The sequence below is a fragment of the Perna viridis genome, chromosome 4 (genome assembly GCF_037379345.1).
Source record: "Perna viridis isolate PV_CMFRI_1.1 ecotype Kerala chromosome 4, ASM3737934v1, whole genome shotgun sequence".
NCBI classification, from domain to species: Eukaryota; Metazoa; Mollusca; class Bivalvia; order Mytilida; family Mytilidae; genus Perna; species Perna viridis.
Window position 1 is genome coordinate 11,174,552 of NC_142448.1, and position 20,963 is coordinate 11,195,514.

At 31.9% G+C, this 20,963-nt stretch overlaps 1 protein-coding gene across 1 annotated transcript; it reads right to left on the bottom strand.

Annotated features, from left to right (window-relative positions):
* Positions 1 to 2,879: 2,879 nt before the first annotated feature.
* On the bottom strand, positions 2,880 to 20,884 carry LOC148618840 (coiled-coil domain-containing protein 6-like). Its single transcript, XM_088578103.1, has 9 exons — positions 20,635 to 20,884; positions 17,608 to 17,757; positions 13,766 to 13,894; positions 12,203 to 12,306; positions 11,334 to 11,491; positions 10,714 to 10,870; positions 10,256 to 10,368; positions 9,038 to 9,174; positions 2,880 to 6,902 (listed from the first exon to the last, which is right to left on the bottom strand). Exons 1-9 carry the CDS (start codon positions 20,854 to 20,856, stop codon positions 6,831 to 6,833), a joined length of 1,242 nt encoding a protein of 413 aa, XP_088434229.1. The 5' UTR covers positions 20,857 to 20,884; the 3' UTR covers positions 2,880 to 6,830.
* Positions 20,885 to 20,963: the final 79 nt, after the last annotated feature.

Consider the following 20,963-nt stretch of genomic DNA (forward strand, 5'->3'; position numbering starts at 1 on the left):
TTTTGTTCATTATCTCTTCTGATAAGAGGTTGTTTTATTATACAACTAAAAAATATTTGCTGCCATATAATGGTATCATGTTGTTGTTGACATCAATTTAACTTTCATTATTGACCTGAACAGTAATCAATCCTTCATACTTCACAAATTTTGTTTTGTGAAAAGGCAGTCCATGTTAAAATCATGCAGATCCTATAAGATGGGTGGCCCAGGGGAAATTTTATCCCACTGTATTTGTTGTTGCAATGTAATATATATATATCACATGTATGTCAAATAGAACAAAGTTTGCTAACAATAGATGGCTCTGAAAATGCATTGAAAGTTCCCTAACAAAGCAACCAAATTTTTCTCAAATGAAAGAGTTAACTCCCTTCCTTGAATTAATTTTCAATGCTTTTTGTGTAATTTATTTGTCTTTAATCATTGAAGTTAATAAAAAACCAACATTCAACTTTGAGAAAGGATACATTTGTGATATGTAATGGGTGAACATTTTTGAAAACAAAATTAATAGTCATGTGCCATCCACTGCTTGGTTTTTGCATGGACTTCCTTTTAAATAATTTCATTTCTTTGGATTTCTTATTTTTGTTGAAGTCTAATTTCTTTCTTTACACATTTTGTTTTTTGTTTCATTTCATTGCAATTTGCAATGAACCAGTATTCCATTTTAACCACTTTTAGGTAACATGACAACACTAGTTGCTTTTTTAGGTATAATTGTGGCTTTAAGCAATAGATAGGAATCTGTGTAATGTTCCTAGGTTCGTGTATACCTTTAGTCCTAATACTTTTCAGTGAGCTTCTCACTTTATTCATTATTTGTTGAAAGTCATGGTTAAGTGTCATAAAGTATTTCCATATGAATAATGAATGGCCTGATACAGTCAATCAACAGTATGGGCACTCAGCTAAGCCCTTAGCTAATAAGACTAATTCATTCCTCTAGCTTTGTTTTACCCCCACTCAACACATTTTTATTGGTAACAATTTCTTAGTTTCTATTTGAGAGAATGCATAGATATTGGATATATTGCTTTTGCATGATGACTTGTATTGTCTTCCCTTTTAAATTCCATGCTCATCTACTTCCTGTTTACTTCATTATTTTTTTAATGTTGTGCATAATGCAAATCTTGTAACTGATTTCTTAGCTTCTACTTGAGGGAATGCTTAGATATTTGGTGCATTGCTTTTGCATCATGCCTTGTACAGGGTCTCCCTTTTTTTAGGTTCCTTACTCATTTACTACCTGTTAACCAATTCAATTCCATTTTTCAGCTTCTGTAAATCACAGGCTGTTGATATTTTATATGAAGTTTCATACAGGTATACATTTTGTACTGAATTATGAAATGTATTTTCGTACTTGTATGACATCTACTTTCTGTTGGCCAAAAAGCAGTGAGTATCACAGATTTCTCGTTAGTCTTGTGAGTTTTTTTACCCTAATTTTGGGAATTTTTGTTTTTTAAATCTTTAGAAAATAGTGTGATGCCTTTATTGCTGAGCTGGTAGATTTGTCATTTCAGGGGGGTAAGTCCAAAAGTGGACTCAAGGTGTGGCTGTGTTTTTTCACAATTTGGTAGGGTTGTTGTCTTTTGTACACAATCCACACTTCCTGACACAGACACGGGAGATTGGAAAGTCAATCCGAATGGGTCTATGGATTTAAAAAAAATTCCTGATTATTTCATTTTTTTTTTGGTCAGTCAACCATCTTAGATTTTTCAGCGTTGTACTTGGTATGTACGAGCTTTGTTACTGATACATAGCTATGGGATAACAGCATCAAAGTTGATGCTGAAATCATACCTTGTTATCCTGGAGAAGATTAATGTATATTTTAATAAACAGCTGCGCGAAGAGCGCAAAATACACCCGTCCGTAAGAATAGCTGATGGTATAAATTTTAGAAAACAATAACCTGATTTCTGATTACCAAAAAATTAAGTCTGTATGTATAGTGAGCAAAGTTTTTTCTTCAGTTATTCAAAAAGTATAAATGATCTTACAACTGTTTGACATGATGAAAGTATACAATAGCATTTAAAAGGGATTCTTTGTTTTTGAACTAGATAAAACTATAATAAACTACAGAATTGAAAACTGAACAAATAATTCATTACGTAATAATATTATTATGAGGTAAGACCTACAGTTAATAGTACAATTCCTTCTACTTCTACTGTAAGGAAGTCCATATTGCCTTGTGGTCAGAATAATAATTTTCTATGGTACCACTCTGATAATTGTCAGTATTCATAAAAATCAAATCTATTGTAGAATTGAAGTTGTTTGTTGGTCCAAATATAATACAGCTTTTCAAAACTGCAAGTAAGCAGCAGTCTTATGTCGTGGTAATTACATCAGATTTGACAACAATATAGATTTTTAAGTAAATAAAGTTCCGTAACTCTAGAACGACAAATAAATAATTCTTCAAAATCGAAAGGGAGCGTTCTTCTGTGAATATTAATATTGTGCTAAAATTTCATTTGAATCCGTAAAAGCGAATTTGAGTGATGGACGGAAGGACCAATGGACGGACGGACAATGGTATACCATTATACAACCATAATCTAGCATGTCTATAAAACTGTATGCAAAATTTCAAGAATAGTATCAGTACAGCTGAGTTATTACATCAGATTTGACAATAATATAAATTTTTAAGTGAATAAAGTTCTGTAACTCTGGAACGACAAATAACATTAATATTGTGCTAAAATTTCATTTGAATCTGTACAAGCGAATTTGAGTTGTCGCGCGAAGTGTGGACGGACGGACTGACAATGGTATACCATATACGTCCCATCTATATATACGGGCGTATAAAAACTAAAACATTTTTTTTTCAAGAAACAACTCTGACATCATGTGTAAATTTACTCAGATACATAACAAGGTTTATATACAACAGAGCAGCACATACATAACAAAAAAATTATCACAATTGTCAGTCTGATTGTACAACAGACATTTAATAGCCTCTATGTAGCTTGGTGAAACATGAAAAATTAATTAGTAAGAAGCTAGTGCTGTGATATAGAAATGGGAGTTGAATTGTTGAAAATACACTCACACAAAGGTTACTTTACTGAAAATTAAGAACATAGATGATTAAATAATTCAGTAATACACTTTTAGTTCAATTGTTTTATCATATTTTCACATCGAGTGATGATAACATAAAAATGTTCCTAAAACATGTTGGCAAAGATCCTCTACAAAGCCTATGCATGATCCAATCTGATCATAAATATCCACCTGAAAGTCCGAAATTCATTCTTTAGATCCTACCATTTTTCCTAAGCAGAAATTAACTTCACAAATAAAAAAACAATGTAGTTTAATTATGCTAAGGAGCACAGACATTTCTCACAAATTTATGAGCATCACTAGACCCTATTGAAATATAAACATGAAAACAGTTGAACTGGCTTACTATGGAGAAAAAAAAATAACACTAATGCAAATACGAAGTATTTATAATAAGCTGGCAGGCAATGTTCAATTTGACTGGACTCTGATATACTCAGTGTTGGATTTGACAGCTCAGACAATAGCATTAGAAAAAGACCTGCAGTGGTACTAAAAATACATTACAAATGCTTTTATATGACTTTTGTCAGAGCTTATGTACCAGGGACAAAAATACTTAAAGTATCAAAAGTCACAGCTAAAAATGTCACATGCATTTGTTCTGAATGAAAGGGAATAATCCTAAATCATAAGGAGTGAAATGCAGAGCTTAGGTATGATAAAACAAATTTAAAAAAGCTCTTTAGCAGTTATGATATATTAACCCTCCCACCCCCCCCAAAAAAAAAAAAATCAATGGCAGAGTAAAGAAATTTTAGATAGCCTTTTTGGTCACTTTTTTTTTAGGAAAATTTCAAACAGATAACTGAATAAAAAGAAATATTAAGCAATTAAACATGCAAAAGAACTGGAAGATAAGAAAATAAAAACATCAAACAATCTGTTCTGATCTGTTCTGATAAATCTAAAAGCAACTTTGAAATAGCCTCTTTAATATACTGAACCTTAGTTCCAAAATACAATATACTGTAGTATAGAGGAAGAGCTAGTTGGCCTATCTGTGTACATATATAGTGTCCAGACTTAAATCACAATCATCCACTTAAAATACTGCACTTAATCAATTAACAATCAAATTGTAAGGATTCATATAAAAGTAGCAAACACAATGAATAACATTAATACATGAAGTATCCGGCTTTGGTTTAAATACAACAAATAATAATATCTTCATTTCAAACAACCCATTTACAAGTGGATTCAAGACTGGGGTGAGAAATAGTTTAATCAAGGAAAAAAAGCAAGATATTTTGTACCAAATGATAAATTTACCACAACTCAACCATCTATAAATGTTATCAAGGAGACTGTTAATCTACATGAAATAAGTGCCAAAATTTTAGAAATTGCTGGGTGCATTTAGTAATGAGATTTTGTCATTTTGTGTAAAAATGTAAATTTATTTTGCCAAATTTACCAATTGCATTTCTGTGAATTTACAAGACAGTTCATTATATAGGTAAAAATGTATATGCTTTAGAGAAAAATAGAGCACATTTATCAAACTCCCTTTTTAAGGTTAAGAACATTTTCAGTCTTGATACGCTATAAATTAATAATACCAGACAGTCAGAATATCCACTAGACATATGTTTTCAAGCCATGCATAATTCAATAAAAGCAAGATCGTGGCCTTTGATAATGAATCATTAAAAAAATGCTTACTGTTAACAAATGTGAACCACAAAATAACAATGCTGAAAAGTTGATGTGGTAGTTCTTTTCCACTTAAGCACTGTAGTAGTAAAAACCTATCCTTTGTCAAACCTGTTTCAAACATGTACTTGTAACAGACCTACATAGCAGCATATGGAATATACTTATATCCTTTTCTTTATTACTAAAACTGTTTTGTTACTATTTCTTTATTTATATTTCCATGCAAATTGATGAAATTACTAATTACAAATTTACTATCAGTAGTTCTCAAAAATGGTGTTCTGTACAAGTTTCAAGAAAGGTGTACATCAAAAAAAGATTCAAGTCAGCTTTAAACACCAGTAAATAATATGTTTCCATAAAGATATACAATGCACAACAACAAAAGCCAAATAACTACTATAGCTGCCAACATTGTAAAGAAATAGAATATAAACAATATAGAAAAATGACAAAATCTAAACAGAAAACTTTAACTGAGCCAGATGGCGCAAGATGGGATGTGATATTTGAGATGTTTAGACCTAACTTTTTTGTCACATTCATTTTAACTTTTACCTTGTCATTCCAACTTACCAATTTTTAGGATCACAACATTAGCGACAGAATATATCAGGCAGTAAGAACAACCCAAAAACATATAAATCACCAACAAATTTAGATAAGAATCCGAGTGAAAGAATAAAAAGCCCTAAAAGGTAAACAATATTGGTGTCAACAAATATCAGTTATTTTACCGATTGAAGATAAAGGAATATGGTATTTTTTTCATGTCCACTAAATGCTGAATGAAAAAAAAACAGCAGTAGAAACCTATGCAAGAATTGCTAAACAAAGAAAGTCAAGCAGATTTAGTTCTACTGGAAGCAATGGAATCCTTTAACAAAAAACCAAAAAATATGGTTGGCATTAAGTTTTCAAGTGATTCAGGTGCTGCCATTTAACAGAAAAATTGAAATAAAATGCATCTCTGATTTTTATTGTAGAGATATCCTTTTTTAATAGACTGATAGCTGCTGATATTGGAATTTGTCTTGATTGTGGCAAACAGCAAAAATAAATGAAATTAATGTCTACAACATTGAACTGAAAAACAGGCATATTAATTGTAAAATGCCAATGTAAAAATATAGCTTGTCTTCAGAGGGGCTTTGTTTCTCCATTTATCATTTCAAATGGCAAATAAAATGTTTACCGAAACACTGATTATTATCAATCATTTACTAGTACCTTCGCTATTTTCTTTCTAATCATAAACACCAACTTAATGTAAAAAAAAAGGAATCACATGCCATCGACTTCTTCAAGATATAAATAAAAATACAGAACACTAACACTGATCTACCATCATCTAGTCTAAAGCATCAGTTTTTTTCTAAAACTAGTCGTACTAAGGGACTTCATAGAAATCTTGGATACTTATCACATAATATCACATTCTAAAGCATTAAGACACTATAATGAAACATTTTAACAGCAAATGCAATACTTTTTGAAGGAATGTCATCATAGATTTTTATTTATTGAATTAAATAATAAGGAGAAATATAACACGCAGCTGACTATTGAAATATAAGGACAAATTGCATCCTTTATCAAGGTACCATTAGTTTTAAAAATTGTGAGAATTATGTGACAAAAAAACTATTACCAAAATATTTGTGATAAATCGAACAAATGAAGTTAGACCAGACAGCACTCTGATTAAATACTACCAAAATATCACCAGTTAACAAAGAAATGTAGCACTTATAGATAAATTATTGTCATACCACTGAGTACACCATAACAACTATTTACCTGTATATTTTACAGACTACATATGAGTGGGTCAAAATATTAAAAAAAAGGTTTAAAATAAATGCAAGCAAAAACTGTCTCACAAGACACTAAAACGAACTGATGGAATCATAATGGCTTATCTAGCAGTAACTGACTGCAAATGACAATGCAAGCACAATCCAAGTCAAAGTCCTTCTTTCCATAGGACTTGAGCCGATCTTGGCGGTGTAAGCATGAAACAAAATCACTGTTAGCACCAAACATGTTGTAGAGTAAGTCCTTCATGTTTTCTCATTTCTTTCTGGGAAACTACTGGGTCTGGCAAATTTATCTGTGTTCTGTTGTCTTGGTTTCTAAAATAAAACACAAAAGATAAGTAACATGTACGACATAAAACATGTAATATGCTTAACATTTAAAGCAAATATGGACAAAACATCCAACTTGATACAGCTCTGAATTTTGACTGCTATAAAGTATTGGACACATAGGATAAGACCAGAATCAACAGGGCCCCCTTTTTTCACTTATATATTAATGGTTTCAGACACCCACCCCAAAATCAATTCTAGTCTTTTAGGGGTTGTATGTCACCTCATGAAACATTTCAAAGACACCCATTCACTTATAAACTTATAAGTTATTGTCTGGACATAATGAAAAGGGTCCCTTATTCCTAAACGGTTCAAATCACAACCCCAAGAACTCTTCCAAACCATCCTTTAGAAATATGTCATTTTGTGATACAATACCAAAGAAATCAATTCACTAACAGTTATAGTACCAACAAATGCTGATTTCTAACAAAGGCTTCCAGGAGCCTGAATTGCTCACCTGGTTGAATTCTGTCTTTCAAGGGCAATAAATTTAACAAGAAATTGTCCAACAATTTTGATTAAAGAAGACTTTGGTAGGACTTATCATAAGGATCATTTCAGCAAATGAAAGAATTTAGCTAAACCTAATGGTTTTGGAGATATATGCGAAAAACTACTATCTGACCCCAATGTTCTATTTTTAGTAACGGCGGCCATTTTTTTGACGGATCAAAAATCCGTCAAAAAATTAGTTCTATGCAGGATACCCAAAGGAACATTCATACCAAGTTTTGTTTCAATTGTAAAATAGTGTCAGAGGATAAGATTTTTGAAAGAAATAACATTAAAAATAGCAAAAAAAAAAAATTGAAAAAGGGCAATAACTCCAATATGGCTTAATGGATTAAAATGAAAATTCGACCACTAATAGATCTCATCATGCTGAACACTTTTATGCAGTCAAAATTTAGCTAAATCTAACAGTTTTGGAGATATATGCAAAAAACTACTGCCAGACCCCTATGTTCTATTTTTAGAAATACCAGCCATGTTTTTCAACAGATAAAAAATCCCCACATTACTTCTATGCAGGATACCCCAAGGAATATTCATACCAAGTTTGGTTCCAATTGGTCAAGTGGTTTCAGAGGAGAAGAGTTTTGAAAAAATGTTAATGACGACGACGGCAACAATGGGTGCCAAGTGATGGCAATAGCTCACATGGCCTTCGGCCAGGTGAGCTAAAAAGTTCAATTCTCACACCCCTTCCCACAAAAAACAATCAATCTCAGCTTTCATATAAAGTTGATTGTTAAGCAGGAAGTAGATGAGCAAGGAACATGAAAAGTCATTATGCAAAAGCAATATACCAAATATCTAAGAATTCCCACCCATAGAAGCTGAGATTTCCATTATATACTAAGTTAAGAGATAACTAAGTTAATACAAAAAAGGAAGTAGATGAGCGAACAACCTGAAAAGGGGAGACACGGTACAAGTCATTCATCATGCAACAGCAATATACTAAATATCTTAGCAGTCCCTCCTATAGAGGCTAAGAAATCTGTTATGAAAAGTGTAACAGATAGACGGACAGCCAGATAGACAAGGTGATGAATGGGAGTATAATAGATCTGTTATACTTGGTTATGAAGTATTAAAGTTTCATAATGATGTGACACAGTCTTGACAGGACATTTAAAGCCTTTATCTGAAACATAATAGCTATACATAGACAGACACTTCTGAGGGTAAAAAAAAGAGTAAAAAGAAATGAGAAAATTTACATTCATACTGGAATGTACAGGTGATGTTAATAATGAGAACATATATTAGTCTTTATGTTGGTGTATTTAGAAATACTAACAAAGTTAATTCAGGGTTTCAATTTTTAGGTGTTTTGGGGAAATTTTGTTGGTTTGTAGTTGTTCAAATTCATGAATAGTATTTGACTGGGTGATCTTTTTTCACAAATATTTACACTTATATGTAGAAAGGAATTTGATTTATTAACAAATCCACAAAAGCACAAACATTGCTACCAAACAAACAGTGATTATTTAAATGTGAACATGAAAAAGATGATGGCAACATTCTTGTTAATCATACTGACCATTTAATAATCATCTGAGTGTTAAAATGAATAAGTGTTTTATAATGATTTGTTTTACCTGCATGTGAGAATGTACAGGTGGTGAAGTGCCAGGTAAGTGGTGAGGAGGGTGAAATGTCCCACTACTTGTACTACTGGTACTGCCCGTGCTCCTTCTCATAGGACTTGGTGGACTAAATGCAGGATAATTCATTCCTGTAATGTTATAATATACCATGTACCAACCAATACCCTTCTACTTATTGTCACAATGATGTCCAACAAAAAACAAAATATGTAATTCTCTGGCTAGAATGGACTTTATTCATGAGGAGTATCAAACTTGAAAACTAATAATAAAGTAAGGAGTCTATGTGAAGACTTATGATACATTTATCTTCACTGAAGTTATTTCTCAGGCAGAAAAGGCAACAACTAACATTAATATACTTAATGAATGATTTCTAAATAATGAGAATTCAACACTTAAGTAATGTAGTCAAACCTGTCTTACAGCCAATAAAAAAAGACCAGTTCCAATTTCAATACAAATTTATGTAGGCTAGTGAGTAATTCAAATAACTCTCTAGGTAGAAATCTGCCCTACATTATACCAATGTGTCCTAAATACATGTACTTCAGAACACCAGTATAATCTTTTGGACACTGCCTTTCATTTTAGAATAGCAGTCAACTATGATGACCTTAACTTCTACATTTGCCATCCATCAGTATATAAGATGCCCCGAATTATAAACTTGAAAATGTACCGTAGAGAAAATTTAACAATGATATAAATGGTCTCAGCGAGTTGTATTTAATTGACCTTTAGAGGTTAAAGTCATCATAATTGACAGCTATTCAAACTTAAAAGATGTGTCCACAGGTGTAATGTGGTAGTTAAATAGGACACATTGGTATAATGTAGGGCAGATTTCTACCTAGTGTGCTATTTAAATTACTCAGTAGCCTACCTAAATTTGAATTGAAATTGGAACTTGTCTATTTCAACTAGCTGTAAGTGATCTTCCTGCCCTGGAGAACAATATCATGGTCACATAAGACAGTTGGTCTTAATATACAGATTAACTATACATAGAATGCATAACATAGGGATATTTTAATATATCTTATAGTCTTTTAAGACAGGTTGTTAATACAGCTTTGACTGTACATGAATTAAGAAAGTTAGTAAAACAAAAACACATGCTATTCATTTCATTATTAACATAGAAGTCCAGTATTTCAAGATCAAGATTATATGTAATTTGTACAAGAACTGAACTAAATATATTACCTGGTGATATTGGCCTAGAAGTATTTGGAGACCCATAAGGGATAGGACTTGATACAGTTCTGGGTCTCACACCATGGCTTAAATCTTGTTGTTTAGTCATCTCATTAAAATGCCTGTAAGGATTATCAACATTAATTTATGATTTGTGACTGGGGAAAATAAAATAAAATTGAATTTAACAGAAAAAAACAAAAAAAAAACACACATTTTTTTGTATCTGCTCAATACCTTATTTTATTATTATAATTATTTAAACATTGATTTCAAATATTACATATTATAGAGAGGAGTTCATTATCCTCTCCTAGACCTATAAAGAACAGTGCTATGTATGCAATAAATTGACATGTAAGTTAAAAATGCATTTAAGCATTGTGTACACACTGAGAACTGCTAAAAGAATTTAATGTCAACTGATCTTTCAATATTTGATTAATAAATCTGCATTAGTACTTTACCTCTCATCATCCATTTCAAGACTAGATTCACTTTCAGACAGATGTCGACATAGATTCTCTCTTCTCTCCATCTCTAGCTGTAATTTTCTCTGTAAACGTAGGTTTTCTTGTCGAATATTTTTCTCTTCTTGAGCATACTGAGCCATTTTTTGCTCATCTGTGAAGAAAGGTTATGAGGAGAAAGTAAGGCATCAAGTTTAAGAAGCTTATGGCAAGTAATTCTAAGACTATATATAAGTTCACCAAAGAAATACAAAAAGAATGATAAAATAATAACCCTCATTTGCTCCTAACTTATTGATATGACACTGATTGGAATATATAAAATATAAACAAATATCAAGCAAGCAAGAGAATGTAATTAAAATGACAAAAAGTGCAACATACCTATTATGTCTATACTGTGTTACACATACATATAAATATAAATTAACTAATGTAGAGGGTACTTCTATTGAAAGTTATACATGTTACAATTTAATTGACTGATACTTAAACTCAATATACATTTAAATACCACTAATTTAGAGCAAAATAAATTTGTGTAATGTTCTGATTCTCAAATGAACAATGAAAAGGACCTCTCTAAAAGAAAATCAATTCCGTAAAAAAAATCTTACGTTCAACTTGAGCTCTGCGTAACATTTCTTTCAAATTACTGACTTCTCCTCTTAGGTTTTCTATATGTTGAGTAAGGTTCTGAGCTGTATCCCCATTGTTAATATCTCTTGGAGATGGAGGTCCAGTAACGGGCTGGTCTAACTTCTCTTGGAGCAGTCTAAGAAAATACAACAGATTGTATATAAATGATACTCAACCATGTCAGGGTCATAAAAATAATTTTGAACCAATATTATTGAAATAAATTATTTCAATCAATAGTAAATCACAATATGTTGTACTGTGAAAGTACTTTAATTCGTGGATACCGATTATTGTGGATTTGGGACGAAACACAAATTGGTGGATTGTTGAATTCATGGTTTTGAGATTTTCTGTATAAACATCAATGTAAATTTCCTTTCCGTTGAGAACCATTTTTCATGGTTTAGCCTATCCATAAAATTGGTACCCCACAAAACAATAGCACTTTCATAGTATGTCATTCCATTATAAATATTTGAACATGAAATATAAGACTTATCTTACTCCTTTGAACTATAACTGGTTACAGGATAATTAAGCATACTTGTTTATAAAACATTTCTTTCAAGTAGAGAAGAAAGTGGAAACAAGAAATGTGTCAGAGTGACAATAACCCTACCCCTCTAAGAGATGGATGGACACAAACTTGCCAATGAAAATGGAGGACATCACATATTTTGGCACTAAAAGTTTCTGGGTATTAATATGTTACCCAATCACCATGTACTATTTAAGGTTGCCTAAGTCAAATATGTCACTTCAGATGTTGAAAGATCTAAATCTCATGTCTTTGAAAGGTTTCAGTTCATTTAGAACTGTATAAATTATCTATATTGATACACACCTTTTCTCAGCTTCTAGTTTATCCATTCTTTTCCACAACCTATTGACTAGAGATTCTTGTTCTTGTTCTAAAGCATTTTCTAGCTCAACTTTCTCTCTCCTCAGCTTGAAAAAATAGCATGTAATTTCAAAAATACAAAAATACTTATCATAACCATGTCACTTGAACTTAAGATACTTTAACACGGAATTGTCATAACAGAAACACGTCAGAAACCTTGACAATGCAAAGAAAACAGTTTTTCTTCAAAGTTTTTTTTCAAATTCAATTTGTTGTACAGAAGTTTTTAAGTTGTAAAAACTGCAACTTAATTGATTTAATGATGAGGCCGGTCCATGCTTACTGATACAGTGAAACTTCTCCAAACCGGCCACCACTGGGACTAGAAAAAATGGCCGGTTTATAGGGGTGGTCGGTTTTGTGAAAAATAGCAATGCATTTTAAGAGCTGTTTCCATTAATGTGTTCTATATCCCTACACCTTGTCAGTTTGTTGGTCGAGACATGTTTAATGCCAATTCAAAATTCAAAACTTTTGGCCTTTTATTACATTTTAAAGCTTGCATCATTCGTAAATGAATTGATTTTACAAACGGTATTGTCGACAAAATAATCATCACAGTTTTGAAAGAATGTGTATTAAAGATCACAGGGCTATTGATGGTAATTGATTATTTGTATTGTTTTCATAAATTACCTATCAACGAAGTCTAATAATTTCGCCACTATGTTGTTTTGGCTTGGTTACAGGTCACATTAATTGACGGTTAAAAGATTATAAAGATCGTACTATTTAATGACCCCGGTTGCCTGTCGTGTGTACACACTAATTAACAGCCAACCAGTGACAAAATGTAATGTCTGGATTAAATTTGCTGTTAAAACTATTGTCCCCTTCAATTATCATCTGTCCACTGATGAAATACAAACCGGTCAGTGAATGAATTATTAATTACGTAATATAATGTAATCATTTAGTTTTGTTGACACATTTATCACAGGTGAACAAATAACTGGGCGGCCGGAATTGAGAGGTTGTTTTTATATGAAATATGTAACTAAAACTGTAAAAAACCGGTGGATGTACGATTTTAGGGGGTGACCAGTCTATTGAAGACAAAACACACAGGTTTTAATGTATATCGGCCGGGACTTTTGTGTTTGAGTTTTGAGTTTTGTTGACACATTTATCACAGGTGAACAAATAACTGGGTGGCCGGAATTGAGAGGTTGTTTTTATATGAAATATGTAACTAAAACTGTAAAAAACCGGTGGATGTACGATTTTAGGGGGTGGCCGGTCTATTGAAGACAAAACACAAAGGTTTTAATGTATATCGGCCGGGACTTTTGAAAACGGCCAGTTTGCAGGGAAGACCAGTTTTCTGAGGGTCCGGTTTGGAGAAGTTTCACTGTATTAATTGTATATAATGTATAATAGAGGTACATCATATTAATTATGTAAAACTAAAACATGTCTTGTTAATTTTTTTAATAAAATGGAGCTTCTTTGATTTTATAAAATTTATTGAAAGCAACATTGGAATATATTGGATATCATTACCTGTTCTAACGTAACTTGTTTTGACAGAGTTTCTCTTTCTAATTTTTCTATTTTCCTCATGAGTTTATTAACTTGGTATTCTTGTTCCTTTTCTAAAGTCTCCTCTAATTCAACCTTCTCCTGTCGAAGCTGTAAAACAAATACATTTTATTAGCTTTAAATATGATCTGAAACACCACTTGTACCCATATTGGGCACACTAAATGGATTACAGGTGTTTGTTGCATCAAGATTTTGTTACCAACTTGTACTTTAACTGAATCTTTTAATTTTATAGACAAAACAACATACATGAGAGTTACTGAGTCAAAAGGATTTTATTCCTTAAAACATGTACTTTGTCAGCAATACATATCCTAAATAAAAACAAGGGAAAACTTCAGTAGCTTTTATTATAATTCAATATCATCATTTAGGTATAGCTATAACCCTAATTATAATCAATAAAATGCAAATGAACCTGTCACTAAGTGATAGCTGTTTTGACTAGTTAAATGAACATATTTCTGAATTAAAATTAATTAATACAACCACAAGTATGTTATACCACTCATTTTAATACAATTTGTACTGCTTAAGTACATCAAGATAATTAAATGATGGTCTAAATCATGCTGTTTAGTATTAATTAATACTTTGTTCTATCCTTCAACTCTTTAATTCAGAACTAAATAAAATGTCATTTTTATTATCAATTATATAATGAAAATAATTATTTTTTCATGAAAAATATCATGTTATAGTCATTTTACTCTGTAGGAGGCCAGAAAGTTTATACATTTTTTTTATTATTCTCTAGCCAAACATTAATATGTTACATGTTCTCCTATTCAAAGTTCATAATATAAGCATGTAAAGGAATTAAACATTGAATCATTTTATGCTGTATTGAGTTTTAGGTTCATGTAGGTACATGTAGTACTACACAGTCAGGTCAATTCTGAAAATTTAATCTCATTTGTTGAAAAAAAACCTGTATTAAGACAGGCAAAACAAAAATTTCAAGTGTTTTTTTTTTTTTTTAAAGTACAAATTTTTCTAATACGGGTTGTTTGGAAATTTAAGTGCATTAATAAATCAGTAGCCATAACAACATACCGAAAAAAAATATTACTAAGTTTTAGTACAAATCAGGGGTGCCTTTCAAAAAATAACAACAAAATACTATATATAATGTTTTATAAAATATCAGGCAATTAGAAACTACCACAGGAGGAGAGCATGCATGGTGGAGGTGGGAGTTCTGTAAAAATAATAATACCTTTTTTAATTTATTTTCCCACAATTTTAGTTCCTAAATTTCCTGATAAATTAAATTACGTATTTCTGATGCTGAGGAGAGAACATAATAAGGCAGGAGGCTGAAACATTCTGAATGTCTTTCTTTATTTAAATTACACTTGTATAGGTCAGAATAAAAAAAATCCTAGATTCTCAACCTTACCTCCAATTTCTTCTATTTTCAAAATGCATTTTAAAAAATAATACCCTACTCTGAGTTTCAGAAATATTCCACCCTTGATTTATAATAATCATCATATATTAATTTCCAGTTTGAAAATCACCCTCCCAACACCTCAACCCCAACCTATGATCACCTACATTTAACTTATATATAACTATCAGCATCAGCACCATGATGCAACTAATTTGCAACTTATTTGCAAAATATTGAAATCAAAACATTTTTACCACATGCTAGCCACTTATGTCACATTCTTTTCCATTTTATCAATGGTTTTCTACAGACTGGCCATCTATGCTGCACTATTTCACCTTAAGCAGTATCTTTGTAAAATGATGTGACATAAATGGGCGAGCTCACAGTAAAACATTGATAAAATGGAGCTTCTTTGATTCATTTAAATTATAAAACAATAGGACTATTTTTTTCATATTTTTTTTTCAAATGCAGCCTATGTGTTGCACTAAATGCTGATCATTATGGAGTAAAATTCTGTTGGTACAATTGGGTAAAACTATGACATCAGAAATAATGCTGTCATACGTCTATGATGAGGGTGGGTGGGCATGAGCAGGAAAATTAGTCTGTTGACTGAAAATGGTCATTTTCTGCAATTATTTGTCATTTTTTGCCAGACGTTGGGCTCACCAGGGGTAAGACAGAGTCCAAAGTGCAGTTTTTCCAAAGCTTGTTCCCAATAATGGTAATTTAAGCAAAATATGGTTCATTATAGTTGAAAGTGGAAGGTCAGAGGTCTACAGAAGGGTCACTCATGAGAACTAATAATAATCTTTAGCAATTTTTTGCTTCATATTAGACTAAAACGGTAGTGGTTAGTATAAGGGGTTGATATTATGGGAAGTGGTGAGAGACATCATTATTCCATAAAAACCAGGCAAAATGAAGCACTAGGGGTCAATTCTACTGCTGTTAAAAGCAAAGAAATGAACCCTACCCCTAAAAAAATGACAACTTCTTGTGGCCATCCTAAGTCATGATCTCTTTTTCAGCTATGAAGTCCCTATTTTTGATAAAACTCAAAAGATAGTCTCAGTTTGAAGCACATTTACTCTGCTTGCAGATGAAATCAAATTGTGGTTTCCTCAGCTAAAAATAACATTGCCAGATCCCAAAAATCGGATATAGACCTAGACCGTATGAATAGTTTCTGCATGGTAAGGGTTAATAATTTGTTAAATACTGTTGTATTGATTTTTGTCTAATTAAATGTAGACAATTACAGGTTTATGCATGTATATTTTTTATTTCAGCCTTTTACTGTATTTTCTGAACTTTTATTCAAGTTCATCATTTTTGGAAAAGATTTATCGTAGAAATATCCTATAAAAAATTATGCTGTCTTTAAATGCAATATTTATTATACAGATTAAACAGGCAAACTGTAAGCAATGCTCACTAACTTGATATCCAAAATCCCCCATTTGATAACATGCACCTTTTAACCTCCATACTGATTCAGAACTAAATCTAAAATAAGAGGTGCATAATGGGAACATGTAACAAGATGTTGCACATTATGTTGTGCTAAGAAAAGTCCTACTCAACCACTGCAGTCTTCATGAGAAATCAATATACCAAATATCTAAGCATACCCTTCAGTACAAGCTGAGAAATGTGTTGCAAAAATTTCCATTAAGCAGCATCCTACAAAACTACGAAGTCAATCAGTAATCAGGAAGTGCATGAAGATGAGTGAAAAATCTGAAAAGGGGAGACACAGTGCAAGTCATCATAAGAAAGCAAAATACCACATATCTTAGCATTCCCTCCAGCAGAAGCTTAGAAATCATTTATGAAAATTTCATATATGCAGCACCTAAATAACTACTGAGTCGATTGGTAAACAGTAAGTAGATGACAACGAACCTGAAAGTGGAGACATGGTACAAGTGGTTATAAAGCAATATAAAACATAAATAACAATGTCCTTCCCGTAGAAGCTGAGAAAAAAGTGTGATGAATGGACAGGTTGATTGGTATATAACCCTCACCTGAAAGTTCCATTCAATTCCATTCAGTGGTATAGGAAGAGTAACAGATATGAGATGGGTCCTCCCCATGTCCCCATATTCACAAATGAGAAAGTCCATGTTCTGCTATATGAACACCTCAAATTGATTTCAATCAAAATTTCAAATAGGAGGTGCACAACAATTTCCCAACAGAGAAGAAACTTTTGTCAAGTTTTTAACACTGTTGGCTAAAAAAAATCACAGGTCATCCAATCGAGTAGATTATTTGAAAATGTAATACTTTTAATTTTTTAATCGTCATGATCAGTGGTCTGTTAGTGTTTGGGTTGGTCTGTGGTATCCATTTCCAGTTTCTAAACACATTTGTTGGTTTACAACAGTACCTGAGTTAGCTTCCTAGACAAATCATTGGTTAAAAACTCCTCTTCTTGTTCATAGTTCATGGCCAATGCTTCTTTCTCTTTCTTCAGAGCCTGTATCTTCTTAAGAAGTGTGTTGCTAATGAACTCTTCTTCTTGTTCAGCTCTGGCTTGCTGAAAACATGCAGTAAGTATAAAAGTTCAAGTACATTATTAGACTGTAAGAAAATGTAGATCATTGAGAATGTTTTTATTTTTTAACCTCAAATATAGTCTGTGCATTCAACTTTATTCTTGATTGACTCTGGTTATGCTATATGTATGGTCTTAGCTTTGGTGAATAAAAGTACCAATACCAGCACTGATCAATATTCAGTGATTTTCAATAAAAACAAGTGAGAAAATTTTATTACAGAACAGTGTTTCAGAACAGGATTTTTGAAAGATTAACTTTCCCACATATAAAGTCTGCTTTACGAGCTTAACAAATCTTTTTTTAAAAAAATCAAGTTTTCTACTTGCCACAGGGAAAGGAAATATAATATACAACTTTTCAACACAAAAATTGCACTTGGCCCAGGTGTCAGGAAAGTGGAATCCTAGTACACTGGTCAGTAAAATATTTTTTTTTAAATAAATGTTTACAGTTTAACTACCTAGACTTTCAGTGGAAATTTGTACAAAAAAAAAAGATAATTATTTTAAGCCATTTTCTATTTTTGAGAACAGTTTTATGTGAAATAAAGTTCAACTGCTATTTAATAGTTGTTTTATTCATCAATGCTGTTTTCTAGCATTTCATAGTATGTACGAAAAACCACAACTAGCTTCTTATTTTTCTCTCAAAACACACAGTCCTAATTATAACTTCTTCACCCGTGTGCTGTGCAGGTGGAGAGTGAAATACACGATAACAGGAGTGCCAACCTGTCCTCTGACCCATTGTCATTTAATTATCAAATAACAAAAGATCAATTTCAAAGGTGAAAACAATTGTCACAAATCTTTAATCCGCTATATGAACTGTTTCCAGATGTCAAATATCAATACACATGCTTGGCAAATTAAAACATCTTTTTTATGAATGCTCAGACTTGATGCCATGGTTTTACTGAAATACCTGATTTGCATACTAGCAGGAAATATTTTAGCTGACTCATTGAATGGATCCAATACATCTCTGTATATTAATCAATGCAAATGCAGGGAAACATAAAAAATTACTTTTCTTTAAAAGATTAATGCTGAAAGGATACATATTTCAGGGAATTTACCAGAATCCTTTCATCTTGATGTGGTCTGCTGGTGATTTTTCCTCATGTTTTACACAGAAACTAACTCTTCTATTTCCCTTGCCAACAAGGGGGTGCACGAAATACACAAATGCACATATACATGGAAGGATTAGGTACCTACATGTATATGTGGAATACTTCGGGTAGTTGTGTACTTAGAACTTATTTAAGTTGCAAAGGTCAATATGCTACTAATAGATAACACTACAGCCAAGTACACTAAAATTTTAAAGAGTAAATTTTTTTCACACAACAGTCATTACAAGGAGCACGCCATAATGTCAAACTAACAATATCAACATTAATTAAAATCCACCAATTTAATTTTTTTCACTCGTTCGACCTTGGATTTCAATTCAAAGTACCAAACTTTTCTCCTATACAATTAACATAAATAACCTTGGGTTTCTGGAACTACGATTTCTTGAACAGTGCTCTTGAACTGACTAGTCAGTCCTTTCGATATTAAATCATAGAGAATAACCCTAACTTACATGAACTCGTCAACCATTTTGTCAGCTTGAGTAATAAAAGGTGTGAAAAACTGAAACCCTATCATTAATCAAAGTATCATTTTAGTTAATTTCTGGTAATATATGTCATCACAAATTAGGTAGATTTAATCTAACATATAGTACTAATGTTCTAAAGTTGGCATGATGAAAGTGTCAAAGAAAATCTAATGAAAACAAATTATTGACCATGGAACTCGAAATCTGAAAGTTTTTCAAAATCAAACACAGCATTTTTAATGTCCACATATCAACATAACCTTCCGAAAGTCAATTAAAAATCAGTGTTAGAAACTTAATTTTTGGTCAACACAGACCCATCATAATTTTATGTAGACCGCACAGTACATTTCAAAGCAACTAGAGCAAATTTCATCATAGACCTGCTTGATTTGACATAGACTCGGTCCGTAGGTCTGCTGCTAATTTCTTTCACTGAATAACATTTAAGAATCTGACAAATCTTTGTACGAAGTAAGCAATTTCTAATGATAAAGTCAAAAGAAAAACATCTGGAAATCTATGAACTTCAATTTCTCGAACTCTCAACAACTCTAACACAATCCAACGGTCCCTTGGAGTTTGAGCTACTGAGTTTTGACAACTTAACTAGTTATGTAATGTTACATATCACGAGAAGCATTTAGCCACATGACATACCTTTATCTGATGGCTTATGAGTGTTGCATTTCTTATTGACAGATATAAATAAATGTCTGAAGACCCTTTCATGTTAACTGTTGAATACTCAATGAGTTAAAGTGGAGAATGCTATATATTCAAATGTTCATTTCTGCAAGGAAACTCATTTTTTTCTACCCAAACCTTACATTCCAGATGTATGGATCATGCATGCTCATCAACTCAACACGAAAAGATCTACTGACATTATGTTTATGACATTTGTATCTGCCAATAAGAAATGTAATAATCTAAAGGCATTGTTTTCTGTCAACCAGTAATAACTTTCATGTGCATTATGATAATCAGCATTGTGTTCTGCATTTGTCCATACAATTATACTGACTCGTAATATATATTTTTTTTCAATATGCTCATTTTCCCTGCATTGCTATGAATCATTTTGATAAAAATAGAATTGACACATGTTTGTAATGTCTAAATAATTTGTAGACAGATGACAGGCACTACCTTAGCAATAGTTCATCAAAATCTGTTAAGAACGATTAATGGATAACCTAAAAATACAATTAAAATGCTTCAATAATCAAATTAATGCTAACAATGTTAACACTGGCTTTCTGGAGTTCTTTCTTCTCCTCTTGCAAGGTTCTACATCTCAATTTGTAGGTTTCTAATTCAATTTTCAGCACTCTGTTTTCCTGTTGTAGAGACTCAATTCTTTTCTGAAGTTGTTCGAGAGTCGCTGGTGATGGTGGTTTCATGGTAGGTCCACCATCGATGGAACTAGTGTCGCTTTCCAACTCGCTCGCACTATCCGCCATTTTTGTTGTTATTTTGGAAAACGTGATTATTAATGTTTTCGTATCGCTGTTGTAATACAGACTATAAACTTCAATTTTATTTTCAAAATGTACAAATTCGACATTAT

Bases quoted from the DNA above. Each gene is read 5' to 3' on its own strand.
- LOC148618840 (XM_088578103.1), bottom strand. From the start codon at position 20,856: ATGGCGGATAGTGCGAGCGAGTTGGAAAGCGACACTAGTTCCATCGAT. The intron at 12,307-13,765 runs GTAATGATATCC...TATTTTTTCAAG, and splicing joins AACAAGTTACGTTAGAACAG to CTGAGGAGAGAGAAAGTTGA. The intron at 9,175-10,255 runs GTAATATATTTA...ATAACATTACAG, and splicing joins TTCTAGGCCAATATCACCAG to GAATGAATTATCCTGCATTT.